Below are 17,087 nucleotides of genomic sequence, written 5' to 3'. Positions count from 1 at the left end.
GAGATCTACAATTTTCATTTAGGAAGTTTTTCCATCCGAGGTTGTTTGAAAAATTCAAATTTTAAAATTTTCAAATTCAAACGTCGTTTTTGCATGACAAGATGATTTCAAATCAAAATGTTGCCAACTACAAAATTTCATAACTTATCAAGATCTACAAAGTTTATTTTGGTCATTTGTTCATCCGACATAGTGGTAGTAACATTGTTCACAAATCTTATATATCTGTCTTCTACTTTCATGAAACTAATGAGAGATGTAGATTTTATGAACAACGTTATTGTCGCTTTGTCAAATGAAGAAATGACCAAAATAAACTTTGTAGATCTTGAGAAGTTATACAACTTTGTAGTTGAAAAGTTTTTCATTTGAATTCATTTAGGGCCTCAAAAATTGCTTCGAAAAACTGATTTGCCGAGGGCCAAAAAAAAATACACACAACAAAAATCCTTTTTGCCGAGTGCCAAAACAGTGGCACTCGGCAAAATACATCTTTGCCGAGTACAAAAAAAAACACTCGGCAAAGACGTATTTTGCCGTGTGTTTTTGTTTACCGAGTGTATTTTATTTAGTACTCGGCAAACACGGTCTTTGTCGAGTACCCGATAAAATACACTCGGCAAATCGCTGGTTTCCAGTAGTGTCTCGAGTACCCGATAAAATACACTCGGCAAATCGCTGGTTTCCGGTAGTGTCCGCTCGGGGAAGAAGGACGAGGAAACGACATACATGGTGATCAAGACCGTCAACCGTACGCTGGAAGGAGCCCCTCCTCCGCATTCAATACTCCATCAGTCCATCTACCGCCCTGCCGGCCAACCAGCCTCCATACATGCTTTTCGTCCCTCTCTCACCCACGTCAGATCCACGGTGTCCTGCTTACCTAGCCATGTCTACATTTCCACCGGCTTTTCCTTTCCCAATCTCCACGCCCGCTCCCATTCATGTCCGTTCGATCATGGTGGGTACCTCCCGCCGGTTGTGCCAAATCCGAGTTCCATTTTTGTGTATCAAACACTGTCCTTTTTCACTGACACTCTGACAGTAGTTTGTTGGACCGAATTTACACGGCATCGAGCAATTAGGGAGGACATTAAAAAATGACAAATAAGAGAAAATGCTAGTGAGTTAATCAGGCATCGGTCGACTGACTAGGGTGGCCTGAAAATGAACCGAGAAAGACTCACATATTGGCTTCATCTACCAGAAATTGCCGGTGACAAGCAACCATGACTTTTCCATGTTCCTTGTCTAGTGCTGTGGAGATGAAATATTCCTAGGCTGTACAGTAATTCACCTTGGGCCCAGTTTAGTTTGCAAGAAATTTTGCAAAATTTTTCACATTCCCCGTCACATCAAATCTTTGGACGCATGCATGAAGTATTAAATATAAATAAAAAATAAAACTAATTACACAGTTTAGACGAAATCCACGAGACGAATCTTTTAAGCCTAATTAGACTATGATTGGACACTATTTGCCAAATAACAACGAAAATGCTACAGTGCCCATTTTGCCAAAAATTTTGGAACTAAACTGGGCCTTGTTTCCCTGCCCTTGTTTGTTACTGCACCATTCTACAATTGATTTTCCATGAAACTTCAATGCAACTCTTCGAGCTCTATCAACTTAATGCCTGTTGGCCTATTCCATTCAAACATGGAATAAGTAGCTAGATATTCTCATTGTTGACGAAGACTTCTTGACCAAATTTTCCATTGCAAAGACCATCATGCACACATTCCCTCTCAAAGCCTTGGACATCACTGTATTCTCTTCAAGGTTTTAAATCTCCGGCTATAGCTGTTTGAGGCTGATCAAGCTATTTGTGTTGATGTACAACTTAGCGGCTATAGCCCGCTATAGCCTCATTTAGCTCAGCTAGACATATCTATACACAGGAAGGTGTCCACCATTCACGACTGCAATTCAATCAAAGGTAGGTTCTTACCCCCATTAAGCCAAATCATTGCCTGTGATCCAAAGTTCTTGTATCTAATATCTCATTATTACTGTTGTATGTTGAATATCCTGAACACGGAAGGGATATTTTTGTAGATGCTTCAATCCAAATGGTGGAGATTGTTGGTTCTGTGGTTGTTCAGGAGTCAGTTAGTGTAACGACCCAGGCCCGGCACACGGTACAGGCCCACTCTACCGAGGGGTGAGCCCCACCTACGTAGGTACCCGCTTACGCTTTCGTCCTCGCTTCGCGTAAAACGGTTAACCGAAGGTTATTACGCGTCCTTGGCCTGGCTATTTAAGCTGGTTCGACGAACTCTGAATTACCGATACGGTACTAAACTTCCGGTCACTACAGTGGTTTCCGAAGCTATCCCAACCTCTTTAAGTAAGTTCGATTTCGAGGACGTCGAGTCTTTAAGGGTGGGTGTATGTGAGACCCCACTAATGGGCCTTGGGCCGGTCTGTGGCCGTGGGCTGGGCCAAATAGCCAACACTGTAGCAAAAAGGTATGCGGGTTACTGTAGCACGCGAGACACTGTAGCTTCGTGAGTTAGTACCACACTGTAACTGGGAGGCAACCGAAACCAGCTTAAAAGTCTCGGCCTGGGAAAGCTAATGAACTCCGGTTCGAACTTTTTACGCGAAGCGAGGACGAAAGCGTAAGAGAGTTAATTAGTAGGCGTGGTCCACCCCTCGGTAGAGTGGATCTTAGCCGTTTTTCCAGGGCCGGGGCGTCACAGTTAGCCAAATCCTATCTGGTCTGCTTCAAAAATATGAGGAGAAACACAACTCAAATGCGTTCAGAAACCTTGAGAGGCTAGAGATGGCACACATCAAGCTGGAGGCTGTTCTTCAGACATCTGATAAGTGAGATATCACTGATACATCCTTGTTGCGTTGGCGTAGGAAGCTTAAGTCTGCTGCTCAAGAGTGTGATGACACGCTGCACAGATGCAGGCAGAGAATCCTAGAAGATGAACACATAGAAAAGGAAGTAAGCAATTCCTCCCTTCCTAAGCGGGTTGTGCATGCTACCAGGTCATTCGTTTCTTCTATCTTTAACCACGACAACGACGACTTGAATAGATCCTTTGTTCAAAGATTTGAATGGTTTGCAGATGGTGCTAGCGAGTTTCTAAGATTACTAGAGCTTGGTGGCACGCCACGGTGTTGCATGCCCTTTAACCCTTTTATCAGGCACCTTCTTGCTGGCAAGATACTACAGCATAGAATCATTAGGGCAAACAAGCGCCCTTTGTTTCTACTGTTGGCACCATTTATTAGTGCAGAGCATGGAATAGAAGGTAGGCTTTTCTTTATGCAAAAAGATAGTAAAGCTCCAAATGATGATTTTTGCCTTACTTTAACGCTACAACTTTCGGAGAGTACAGACATAGTTGGGGTTGCAATTCAGTGCTTACAGCTGTTTGCCCCTCTAAACAAGTCTACAGTTGAAAATATTAGGATAGAACTTCTGCAGCTACCTACTCAAGACTTCTCATGGGTACCATATGTTGATTCACACCAGAAAAAATATTGGGACAATGCTCACAGATTGGGCACACAATGGTTTCGCCCAAACCCATTATGTTGCAAGCAGCATGATAAGAACAACCTTTGTCATGGTAGCAAGGTAGACAAGTCATCTGGATTAGGACATGTTTCTCTAGAACCGGTTATTGAAGTAGGTCTACGGTGCCAACTCTTGCTCTCAGAGTGCAACAAACAGAGGGCCTCACCATCCGAATGTAAAAGTTCTCTACGTGATCATCCATATCTGAGAGGTGGAGTCCTCTTTGCACCACATGGCTCTTCAGAAGGCATGTTGCTTGTGGATAAATTTCCTGCAATAGCTTCAATCTACAGTGAGGAGCAACATTGTTTGCATACTGTCTTTACCTTGGGACAACTTGAGGAGATCATGCTGCCAGAAGCAATAGATTACTTCTGTCAGCATGAGAAAGCGGCAGTCTACCAAATGCTTTGGAGGTCTAGGCATGGCACTGCATACATTCAGGTTGAGAGAGCAAGCATCTTCAAGCCAGACACACGACAAACATTTCATGGAGCTAATAAGAGAAGGAAGCTGCTGCAAGGACAGGATGAGGAGTTGGAATTGTCTCTGAGATATTGGGTCTCTCACTTCCTTGACTTATGGGCTGCACATGCACCCATCCAACATCAAGGTTCTATCAGGGACTGGTATCAGGAAGTAAAGGAAAAACAGAAGCAGCACATCACAGTAGCCTGAAATTCTTGATCATATATGTACCATGGATCGATCAACAAATGATGAAGAAATAAAATAATGGAGTGTATGTTCCATGAAAGGATCAAAGGGTGAATTTACTGTTCATGACCAAGAACAGATCTATCAAAATAACAGGGTACACATATTTTCAGATCTCGGATTTGGGATAGATGCTCCAACTAGAGGGTCAACACTCAACAACAAGCAGAGCTACATCATGGAGGAATTTTGCTTTACTGACTAGAAACTTGTGTTTAATGTTGGTTTTAGTTGAGAACCCTATTCCAAATCAGGAATGTATGTGACCATTTTGTATAGTTGTGTTTATTAATCAGCATTTGATCTTTAAGTGGCCATTCCATGGTTACAGTATATATATACACATAATACATCTAATTGATCGTACAAATGTGTAAGATGCAACTGCATTGTCAGTGTCGTTTTTATATGTAGTCGCTTGCTGTTACGTTATACAGTCGGTGTAAGATGCAACAGCATTGTAAGTGTAATTTTTGTGTGTGTTGTCGCTTATGGTTACCTAATACAGTCGAGGAACTAAACATCAAAATGTTATGTTTATTGCTTATTAGCTATTCCATATTTATTATTGAATCCAAAATATTTTCCTTTAATGGGAAACTGTCAAGTTCGATTTCTCACCTCGCCTAGATCAAGCACATCTCGTTTTTGTGTTGCGGTTACCTAATACAGTCGAGGAACTACAATTCTAAATTTTTGTTTATTACTTATTATCTATTCCATATTTATTGTTGAATTCAGCATATTTTACTTTGATAGAAAGCTATCAAGGTTCATATTCTCACCTTGCCTAGATCAAGCACATCCTTGCTACAATAAGGGTACTCTTAAGCGGCCTCCACATCGGCACTGGGCCCCTTCAGTCACTCATCGTCTACTTGGATGGGACTGGGCGGCTGCCCTGACTCGTGGCGTTCTACTTCATGGTACTAAATCTTCTCGGGCGACAACCTAGTATCCTAGTTGGCCAAGCATCGGACAACAATCTCCTGCACCAATACCGAGGCCGAGTACCGAGCCGCTTCACACACTGTAGCCAAGTGTTGTTGGTTGCATCAGCTACTTCAGAAGCTTCACGTCCCAATTGCTTCTGTGATCGTCGTTTATTGTGACAATGTTAGCGTCTATCTCATCAATTCCTTTTTGCCGACCAGCGCGTGTGCGAAACGCAAAATATGCTCGTGGAATTCCTCGATGCGCACAGGTAATCACGGAAGAACCGTATCGAGCTGCTGATGCGCGAGCGCTCCAGGGTGGTGGGCATGAAATCCAACCAAGAGGGTGAATGGCCACCACATGGCTTTCATGTACAAGTGGCACAATTTATGTATCAACAGCGGCCTCGAGGTTGGTGACACCTATTTCTTCAGTGTGATCCATGAGGGCATCGATTGCGGCGACGATGACGATGAAGAGTGGGAGCATGATCAAGAGATGATGATGCGAAGTTCAAGGTGGAGGTGTGCGAGATGAACAACAGATTCTTCTCGTAAACTCAACGCTTGATGTGCCATGATAGTTTCAAGAAGGGACCTGCCCATAGTATGAAATCGCTCATACATCTACCGAATAAAATTAAACTAAATTTCTGTGGTATTTATTTGTTCATTTAATGAATAGGCCAATAAGTTGTTCTCTGTTATGAAATTAATTAGGTGTTGGAATGTGCTGGTGCGTTTGATTCATCGTAATTAGTTCATGAACGTAGAAGACCGAGGTAGCAACTCAAAGTAGGCGATTTGCCCACAGACGACACCAAAACATTCTTCTTCTCTTTCTCGGCACAAAAACACCACATCAAACCACCTCTCCGTGTGATTTCACCGCCGGATAAAAATGAATGAATTATGATCCATCGACGAAATGTTTTTGTTGCTGCCGGTGTAATACCAAGGTTGCACGCTGCTCTTTCGGCCCGGTGGTGAAAGCACTTTTCACTATGGGGTCAATTGCACACTGCCCATCCCCTGGCTCTGGAACCCGTGGTAAAACAGTTTCACTGCCAGTTCAACAAAATCTGAAGGTGAAAAGGTTGCGGGGATAATGGTTTCTATAGTAGTAATTGGTCGAGATCGGGCTTGAAATAGACTGAAAAGCAGTGCCAAAAGCACGCTCCGGATGATGGGGTTGAGCCCCGATGGATCGTTCAGTGATGCTGCTCAGTGACTTAGCACAGTAATGCAGTGGGTGCCATATAATCCGGTGGAGGACTGTGTGACCTCATAGATCATCCAGTGATGCCAGGATAAAATTGGTGACTGGTCATTCAGCTTACTGTGGAGCATCGTATGATCCGGCGAAGGACTATGTGATGTCAGTGAATTATCCAGTGAAAGTCCAACTTGACTTAGTGACTTGTTGTGTCATGGTTACTAGTATGCGCCTTATGATCATACAAAGAACTATGTGACCTCAGCGCCTTATGATCATACAACAGTGTGACTAGTTGGCCAATTCATTGTGGTGCACCATTTGTTCTAGTAATATTGTGTGTCCCACCGGTGTATCATACGACAACAAATATTCCCAACTAGCAATTGAAGGAATCTCACAACACAACACCACCATATGATCCGGCGGGGCCTTTGGTGGCTAGCGGATCATGCGGTACTAAATGCATCTACCAACTTTTCCAATAGCTAGCAACATTTTCACCCTCTATGTGAGTGCTATCCCTATCTCATTTGGAGATGCTCTTGGACCCCATTGTACCTAGCACTTATAGACAGGATAGCGATGCATTTGGAGAGCCACCAAAGCAAGAAGTGAGACTCGAGCGTTAGCCTGGAGTGCTATCAGTGTTCTTACTTGGGTTTCTGAAGTTGAAGCTTGAAAACTTATTACTCTTGGTGTTTGCTAGCACCAAGACAGCCTAGTGAAGGACTTGGTGACCTTCTACAGAACTATTGTGTGGAGGCTCAAAGCGCTTGTACATGGTATTGGGACCCACCATGCCAGAGTGGAGAACAAGTATTCACTAGCGGAGCGAAGTGTAACAAGTCTTTGCGACTTAGGTGCTGCAACATGGGGCTGTGGCAACAACCTGAGACCATAGGGAAAAAATTCAGTTGTCTCATTGTCTCTCTTTCATACTTGGTTTACTCTCATTGCTTGCAGTTCTTGTTGAGTGACAACTATGATTCAAGCTAGTATGTGGGTAGCGTATATTTCATTCTTGTTCTTAAGGACCTTATTTTTGTATGAAATTTTGCTAAGGACATGGTTCGCTTGTTGTCTCTAAGGACTATCTACTTTGCTTTGTAAAAGAACTTAGGAGATAAGAAGTTTTGGGAGTATAGAATTTGCATAATCTTTGTAGAAGAACTCAGTACATTAGACGTAAGAAAATTATTATGGACATTTTGAACTGCACTTGAGATGAAAATCTAAATAAGTCCAGAAAACACATCTGACTTATTTTTTCCCTAAATTGAGACATACCGGTGCGGTACGCGGAAACTCTGCTGGGAGGCAAAATGCAAAAATGAGCCAACACGTTGGGCTTGGGCCAAGACAAAACAAAGCAGACTTTGGGCCAGGCCCAGCTGGTCAACTCTACACCGACGATGAGGTGACAGGGGAGCGGCGATGGAGAGGGACGCGGTGCGCGGCTGCGGAGCCGAGCGCCGTGGGGAGAAGGAAGAGCGCGTGCCGTTGGCCGCCGGAGCAGACGGCCGAGGCGACGCCACCCTTCCCCACCACAAGCGCAGGCGCTCTCGAGGAGTCAAGGTATGGTTACTTTGCTCCCCAGTCCCCACCTCACAGTCCAGAGTCCGCAGCCTGTTATTCCGTTCCGATTGCAGCAGAAGCAGAGTAGCCTAGCTTAGTTGAATAGTTGATGCATTGCAATTCGCAACAGGAGGGTCTGTGATTGAACTAGCCTACGAGGAATAGTAAAGCACAAATAATTAATGGCTCGTATGTGCAATTTTAATACTGTAGATACAGGATCAATCCTCCTTTTAGCTTCAAAGCTTTATGATCTTCTTTTGGGTATTTCTGATCTATTTTATTCTTCAGAGATAATCCTCTCTTTTTTTCCTCAGTTGCAGTTTTGTGTTTGATTTTATACAGACATGGTCCCTTTTTCCCCCCTCAGTTGCAGTTTTGTGTATCAAACACTATCCTTTTTCACTGACACTCTGACAGTAGTTCGTTAGATCGAATTTACAAGGCATCAAGCAATTAGGGGAAACATGTTTGAAATAAGAGAAAATGCTAGTGAGTTGATCAGGCATCGGTCAACAGACTAGCGTGGCATGAAAATGATCTGACCAAGACACATATATTGGCTTCATCTACCAGAAATTGCCATGACTTTTCCAAATTCCTTATCTACTGCTGTGTGTGGATGGAATATTTTCAGGCTGTATTCCACCTGCTTTTCCTCTCCTTGTCTGTGACTTCAGTGCAACTCTTCCACATCTGTCGAAATGATGCCTTTTGGCCTATTGCGTTCAAACATGGAACTAATTAGCTAGAGAGGTTCTCATCTTTGACGAAGACTTCTTGACAAGTTTCCCTTGCAGAGAGCTACCAGAGAGCAGAGACCATCATCAACACGAAACCTCAGCCCTCTCTATCAGGCTTGTCTACCACGTTCCCCCCTCTAAGCCTTTTACATCACAGTCTTCTCTTTGACTTTAAGTTCCCATCTTACCACACCGTGGGATTTTGCCCTCAAGACATATCTATAGACAGGATAGCTGTCCACCATTCACGTCCATGCAATTCAACCAAAGGTATGTTCTTCCTCCCATTAATTAAGCTAAATCATTTCCTGTGATCCAAAGTTCATGTGTCTAATCTCTCATCGATACTGTTATCTGTTGAATATCGTGAACAGGGAAGGGATATTGTAGATGCTTGAATCCTAATGGCGGAGATTGTCGGTTCTGCAGTTGTTCAGGAGTCAGTAAGCCAAATCGTATCTGGTCTGCTTCAAAAATATGAAGATAAACACAACTCAAATGCGTTCCGAAACCTTGAGAGGCTAGAGATGGCACACATCAGGCTGGAGGCTGTTCTTCAGACATCTGATAAGTGGGATATCACTGATACATCCTTGTTGCGTTGGCGTAGGAAGCTTAAGTCTGCTGCTCAAGAGTGTGATGACACGCTGCACAGATGCAGGCAGAGAATCCTAGAAGATGAACACATAGAAAAGGAAGTAAGCAATTCCTCCCTTCCTAAGCGGGTTGTGCATGCTACCAGGTCATTCGTTTCTTCTATCTTTAACCACAACAACGATGACTTGAATATATCCATTGTTCGAAGATTTGAATGGTTTGCTGATGGTGCTAGCGAGTTTCTGAGATTACTAGAGCTTGGTGGCACGCCACGGTGTCACATGCCCTTTGACCCTCTTGTCAGGCACCTTCTTGCTGGCAAGATACTACAACATAGAATCATTAGAGCAAACAAGTGCCCATTATTTCTACTGTTAGCGCCATTTATAACGGCAGATCATGGAATAGAAGGTAGGATTTACTTCATACAGAAAGATTGTAACGCGTCGGATGATGATTTTTACCTTATTATAGCGCTACAGCTTTCAGAGAGTACAGACATAGTTGGGGTTGCAATTCAGTGCTTACAGCTGTTTGACCATCTTTTCAAGTCTACAGTTGAAAATATTAGGAAAGAACTTATGCAACTACCTACTGAAGAATTCTCGTGGCTTCCATATGTTGATTCACCCCAGCAAAATTATTGGGACAATCTTCACAGGCGTGGCACTCAATGGTTTCGCCCAAACCCATTATGTTGCAAGCAGCATGATAACAACAACTTTTTTCATGGTAGCAGGCTAGACAAATCATCTGGATTTCCATATGTTTCTCTAGAACAGGTTATTCATGTAGGTCTATCGTGCCATGTCTCATTCTCAGAGTGCGACAAACAGAAGGCCTCACAGTCAGACTGTAGAAGTTTTCTACGTGATCATCAATATCTGAGAGCTGGAGTCCTCTTTGCACCACATGGCTCTTCAGAAGACGTGTTGCTTGTGGATAAGTTTCCTGCAATAGTGGCAATGTACAGTGAGGAGCAACATTGTTTGCATACTGTCTTTACCTTGGGACAACTCGAGGAGATCATGCTGCCAAAAGCAGTAGATTACTTCTGCCAGAATGAGGAAGCTACATTCTACCAAATTCTTTGGAGGTCTAGTAGGCATGGCACTGCATACATTCAGGTTGAGAGAGCAAGCATGTTCATGCCAAGCACACGACAAACGTTTCATGGAGCTAAGAGAAGGAAGCTGTTGCAAGGACAGGATGAGATGTTGGAGTGTGTAGCATATAGGTACTCTCGATTCCTTGAGTTATGGGCTACATATGCACCCATCCAATTGCATGGCTCGATCATGGACTCGTATGAGGAAATAAAAGAAAACAGAAGCAGCACATCACTGCCGCCTGAAATTCGTGATCACATCTGTACCATGGATCCATCAGCAAAAGATGGAGAAGCCATAAAAGAACGGAGTGTTCCATGAAAAGATAGAAGTGTGGAATTTACTGTTCATGACCAAGAACAGATTTGTCAAAACAACAGATCCAGTACATATATTTTCAGATCTTGAATTTGGGATAGATGCTCTGACTACAGGGTCAAGACAAAACATAGAAGCAGAGCTACAGCACGGAGGAATTTATGTGTTACTCACTAGCTAGCAACTTGTGTATAATGTTGGTCTTAGTTGAGAACCCTGTTCTGAATTAGGAATGTATGTGAGCATTCTGTATGGTGGTGCTTATATATTAATCATGATCGTATAGTGGCTGTCCCATGGTTACAGAATTGCATTGTACAAATAAGTATAAGATGCAACTGCATTTTAACTACCGTTTTTGTGTGTAATCACGTAGTACGGTTACCTACTACATTCAAGAAACTAAACATTAAATTTTTATATGTTTATTACTTATGAATTATTCCTTTATTATTGAATCCAGCAAGTTTTAGTTTGATGAGAAAAACTGTCAATTCTATAATCTCATGTCGCCTAGGCATTGGCACTGGGAAGGCGGGATGAGGGAGCTCTTTTACAATTGTTGGAAAAAGTACCACGGTACTTCTAGGTACTTCCATTTTTTTCTATTTTCTAGTCATTTAATCGTGGAAGAATATTTATAAAATTAAAATTTTATATTATTAAGGGTGTATTGGTAATTATTTGCTACATGCTCTGCAGACCGATCTTGCCGTCCCAGGGCGGCATCGGCATCGCCATGCTGACACTGCTAGACGTGTCAAGCAATGTGCTCACTGGTGCAGCTCATCAACAGCTCAAGCTCTTGAAGCTCTCGCTCAACAACCAGACAGTGTCACCTGAACTCGGCAGTTTAGTGTCCCTCAACGTGCGGTCAAGAACTCCGCCCATTCCGTTCAGCTCCCAGCTACTGCTAATACAGGGCAGTCGAGACCGAGCTCCGGGAGTGCGAACAAGAGGCACGTATGTAAGTCGCCTTGCCTTGCCGGAGTTGAACAAGAGGCATACACAGCTCTGCCTTGAATAGTTGCAGAAGAGGGGCGTGGCCAGCGCGGCACCAGGACCGGTGCCCGTGTGCACGAAGGCCTTGTTGGAGAAGCGCGTGAGTCCACTGCTCCTCGGCTGCCCTGTGCCGGGGCCTCCGGGGATGCGTGGCTGGAGACGGCTGCAGGTCCAGGAATGCGGATGGCAAATTCCAGTTTTACTACTGACCTTACTAATCTTGATACCGTACCTTACTTTTATAGCATTTCTAAGAATTTCTAAGATTATAGGGCTTTGCTGTGATACCTCCAAATGACTATGAGCGGTACATTTAATGAGATCGGATGACTAGTATGATATATTACTTCTTAGAACGTAATATGTGAAATATTAATTTATTTATTAATTAATTTGGTAAGATATGATAAAGAAGGAAAGTTTAGATATAAAAATCTTTTTCTAGATCTATTTGATATGGTAAATCCTTTTACTTTGCAACTTTGATCATTGCATAATTTGATTAGTATATACTACTATAATAGCTAATGTACGTAACATAATTTGATTATTTTTTTGAATTCAACATAATTTGATTATTTGATTAGCATGTAACTTTTTGTTCCCCTGTACGTGATAGCTACATGTTTTAGCGTGCTTCGTTCCCAATGTTCATTAGTTGGCATGCAACATTTTTTAATTTAGATGTTCCCAATTTTTTTTTGTAGGTAACATGTTTTTTCAAGTAATTACGTAACATGGTGGTGTGCGCACGGAAAAAAACGCCTCCTCGCTTTGTGCTCGTACACTGTGCACCGATGGGAAGGAGACCGCTTTTTTCTAATCACGGAGGCAAGTGTACCCCCAGCTTCGTTTGTCCCAGTGATTACTGGATTTTAGAGATTTCTCTCATTTATTAGGTAATTTATTTATTTGTTTAATTTATAAAATCTAATAAATCAATGGCTAAGATTGCTTCGAACTATTACCTCCTAGTAGGTAATAGTTGTACCATAGCACTGCCCTTATAAATAATATTGTTCAACTTTTTTCATCATGTTGTCGTAAAGTACACATATAAATGCTATGTATTCTTCAAGCAAAAATTTAAAAGAACCTAGTTCAGAAACTAATGTACCACTAAACTTGTATTTCTTTACTTTTGTTAATTGAAATAAATGTTTTAAATAAATGAATTATATAAATATTTCACCCGTTATCATTCATGCATGTAAACTTGATCTCATATACTAAATAAAAATATAATGAATGTTCATGATAAAAATAACTAATACCAAACCCTAGTTTAATATCTAGATATAGATGCAAACAATCCCTTCATAAATACTATTAAATAGACTACTAAAATGAACACATGACCCCTTATCCTATCCTATCCTATTCTATATTCTTATAAAGCTAAACAGCACTAGAGATTTCTCTCAATATGCAAGCCTATCCACGTCAACAATCTACTAGAACTTACAATTATAGCCAACTAGCACATGTAATTATGATAGTTATCTCTTCATCCACTAACATGCATTTAGCTACCTACATCGATGTGTCAAACCATTCACCAAAACTAATTTAATATAGTTTCATTCATATACCTATAAATATAAATAGTCTAATTTCTTTTTAAATTATCTGGAATCCCCACAGCAACGCGCGGGGTGTTCTCCTAGTACTCTTATAAAGCTAAACCCCATTAGATATTTCTCGCAATATGTAATCTATCCACATCAACAATCCATTAGAACTTGGAATTATAGTCAACAAGCACATGTAATTATGATAGTTATCTCTTCATCCACTAACATGCATTTAGCTGTCCACATCGATGTGTCAAACCATTCACAAACCCCACTAGAGATTCTTATCAACATGCAAACTATCCACATCAATTTTCACTAGAACTTGTAATTATAGCCAACTAGCACATGTAATTATGATAGTTATCTCTTCATCCACTAACATGCATTTAGTTGTGCACATCGATGTGTCAAACCATTCACCAAAATTAATTTAAGATAGTTTCATTCATATACCTATAAATATAAATAGTCTAATTTCTTTTTAAATTATCTGAAATCCCCACAGCAACGCGTGGGGTATTCTCCTAGTCTCACACAACTAATAAAAAGACTTAAGAGTGGACACCGTTTTGGTGCGACAATCGAATTTGGGGTCGTCGCTCTGCCCGTGCGATCCGCGGCCTCTCTCACGCGCGTGAACGCTCCCTCCAACAAAAAGAAAGGAAACTCGTCCACACGAACGCTTCGTCCGGCAAAAAAAAGGAAGTCGTGTTCCCAATCAGTTCCCCATGCGATCTCCTTCCCATGTCCCGCGCGCTCCCGAATGCTCTTTCCAAAATCCCACCTCCAATAACGCTCTTTCCCATCGCGCAGCCGCGCCCGCACCTCAACCTACGCGGTAACACCTTAAAATTTACAACATTTTAAAATAGTGGAAATTGATTTATTATGCATTTTTGTGAGCATTTGAATTTAGGAAAAATAATAAATTTTATCAAATTAAAATCAAATGTAGGTTCATAATCATGTGTGTGCATTCATGCTGCTGTATAATGGTTTTTGAATGGTTTGATTTGAAATCAAATTTCTACTTGATTTGAATTTTGCCTTCAAAATTGGTTTGAAAATAGAAAAGGGATTTCTTTCTTCCTCCCCTTCCTTTTGGCCCGTAGGCCTGCTTTAGCGCGTCAGCCCATTCTTCCCAGCGCCGGCCCATCTCCCTCAGCACGGCCCAGCTTTACCCAGCCCAGCCAGGACGCGTCGCGCCAGCGCCTTTCCTCCGGCCGCTGACCGCCCTGGCCCATAGGTCAGGGGCTTCTTCTCCTTCGCGTCGTACTCCGGTTGGACACCGCGCCAACGTCCGTGTCCGGCTCTGCTACGCTCCGCGCCATGCCTCCTAAGCAATCTTCGCCTCATAAATAGCCAGAGCCGCCTCCGCCGCCTCCCTATCCCATCTAGCTGCAAGCTTTTTCGCCCACGCCAGCCGCAGTCGCGCCTTGCCCTAGCGCCGCCACGACAGACGCCGATCGCCGAAGCATCGTGCCGCCTCCGTTGCTCCTCACTAGCTCCTCTTGGGTCCATTGAGTCCGCCGTCGCTCCCTCTATCTCCCGGTGCTTCTTTTTCGTTGAACCGAGCACTATTGGCCGAAAGCCGAAGCTCCGGTGAGCCGGCAATGGCGCCGCCGCCGGCCCTGTTCCGGTGTGGATTTCTCTCTCCCCCAGCCAGATCAAATCTCAGTCGTCCAGTTCTAATCCGATGGTCTCAAATCCAAGATCCCCTTCGCTGCCGGTTTTTCAAAAACACCCTTACAATTATTTCAGACTTAACCCACAGTCCAAAGCGTGTTTTCAAGATTCTGTTTTCTCCTTTTGAAAACGTATTTCGGTTCGGTTAGATTGAAAATACATTTTGAGTTATTTACAGTTTTGCCACTCAACTTGTTTTAGCCATAAAATCTCCGTTTTAACTCCGATTTGATCCGTTCAAGTTGCGTTAGGTTCATAATTAAGTAATCTACATGTTTATAATACTGTTAAGTAGGTTTTCAACTTTTAAAATTCGAGGTTAGATTTAATCTATTATTTTTCTATAGAAAATATTGTTTAATTCATAACTTCTTCGTTTTAGCTCCGATTTTTGTGATCTTCGCGTCTGTGTGTTCGTAGCAAGACGTAGATTTGTTTTCCAAACTTTTTATTTTGATTTTATGCTATTGGTGTACTATTCTAATCTATAACTTTGTTTGCTTTGCATGATTGCTCCTGGATGCTTGTATGTTGCTGTGGTTATCGAGTATAGACGGTGAGCAATTTGTGAGAGATCAAGGGTACTACTTTGACGTGTAGGACCAGCAGGAGTACTTTGCTCAAGGCAAGTATAGCATGGGATCATTCTTATTTCCTATTCACTTTAATTCATTAAATTCATGTTGCATGTGTCGCCTTGATAGGGATTCCCTAGAATTGAACTTTTACCTTGTTACCTACGGGTTATGCATTTGGGTAGCTTTGCTAGTGCACAATTAAACCATGATCTTGTAACTTGACTAATGGTATATGCAATAAACATTAAAATATGACTTTTTAGCAACTTGGAAATAGGGGGCTGGAGTATTTAGCTACTTTCTAAATGATTCAGATTCCTCTCCCTAAGGACTTACTCCCTCCGTCCCAGAATATCTGTCGTTCTCGCTTCCCGAGAAACAACTTTAACAAAATATATATTAAAAAATATTATTATTTATGATACATAATTAGCATCATTGGAAAGATCTTTGAATCTAGTTTTTTAACAAATTTATTTGGGGACACAAATGTTGCACATATTTTATACAAATTGAGTCGAAGTCGTGGCACGGACACCGAAAACGACAGTTAAATTGGGACGGAGGGAGTATCTGTAAGTGATCATTTGGGGCTTATAGTACAATTGTGAGGGTTACATGGCTCTGGCTTTAGCTCAGTATGAGGACATTTTCTAGCTTGTTAGTGGTTACCTTTATTGGCGTAAGAATGGCTTGACGAATCAGGTATAGGATAGCCTCTACTCTTATGTGTATAGCCGCGATGGAATTGTGCCATTTGATAGGGGGTTTCCTATATCTGTTTGCCGAGTGAATCTAATGGTCCTAACTTGTTAGACGAACCTTTGAAAGGCTTCATAGTGACCCCTGCTTGCTCACCTTGGAAGTGTTTTGTGAGTAATTAACCCGGGCATATGGGTATCACGACTCATAGTGAAAGTGTACAACCTCTGCAGAATGTAAAACTGGTATATCAGTCGTGCTCACGGTCACGAGCGGCCTTGGAACATTTACAGAATAGATGAACACTAAGAATTATCTGTTTATGCTATTCATTATTCATGTTTACATTTGATCATGTGTTTTACATTATGAATTGGAACAACTTGTTGCTAGTCTTAAGCTAAAATTGTGACAACTAAAAGCTGAATGTTTTTAAACCTGTGTCAAGCCTTTTGAGCCTCATGAACCTCGTGTTACACTTGTTGAGTACGACATGTACTTGCGCTTGTTTATTTTCATCATTTGGATAAAAATCCCGGATGGGTAACAGATGTCTTTGGGTATGATGATTTTATTTCCTGAGGACTTCTAGACTTATGGTCAACCAGTCGATGTCCCTATGAAATGGAGCTTCCGCGAGAGATCTTTTATTACTTCCACTATATTTATGTTATAACTCTGTCTTATTCATGATGTAATAAACACTTGTAATGATACTATTCATAATTTGTTGGCTTATGTGTGTGACTGATCTCTGGGCGCATATAAGATTTTGCACTCCATTTTATCC

General features: G+C 42.0%; 1 protein-coding gene and 1 pseudogene across 2 annotated transcripts; both read left to right on the top strand.

Annotated features, from left to right (window-relative positions):
- Positions 1-2,073: 2,073 nt before the first annotated feature.
- On the top strand, positions 2,074-4,537 carry LOC136545005 (uncharacterized; annotated as a pseudogene).
- Positions 4,538-7,863: 3,326 nt separating this feature from the next.
- On the top strand, positions 7,864-11,172 carry LOC136545004 (uncharacterized). Of its 2 annotated transcripts, XM_066537065.1 has the most exons (3): positions 7,865-7,985; positions 8,786-8,998; positions 9,103-11,172. In XM_066537065.1, exon 3 carries the CDS (start codon positions 9,133-9,135, stop codon positions 10,753-10,755), a length of 1,623 nt encoding a protein of 540 aa, XP_066393162.1. In that variant the 5' UTR covers positions 7,865-7,985; positions 8,786-8,998; positions 9,103-9,132; the 3' UTR covers positions 10,756-11,172. The 2 variants fall into 2 exon arrangements, with proteins under 2 accessions (XP_066393163.1, XP_066393162.1); XM_066537066.1 differs by having other exon boundaries at positions 7,864-8,998.
- The last annotated feature ends 5,915 nt before the right edge of the window (positions 11,173-17,087 follow it).

The sequence above is a fragment of the Miscanthus floridulus genome, chromosome 3, assembly GCF_019320115.1.
Source record: "Miscanthus floridulus cultivar M001 chromosome 3, ASM1932011v1, whole genome shotgun sequence".
Classification (NCBI taxonomy): domain Eukaryota; kingdom Viridiplantae; phylum Streptophyta; class Magnoliopsida; order Poales; family Poaceae; genus Miscanthus; species Miscanthus floridulus.
The sequence above is the reverse complement of the archived record's forward strand: the minus strand, read 5'-3'. Positions and strand labels throughout refer to the sequence as shown.

Bases quoted from the DNA above. Each gene is read 5' to 3' on its own strand.
- LOC136545004 (XM_066537066.1), top strand. From the start codon at position 9,133: ATGGCGGAGATTGTCGGTTCTGCAGTTGTTCAGGAGTCAGTAAGCCAA.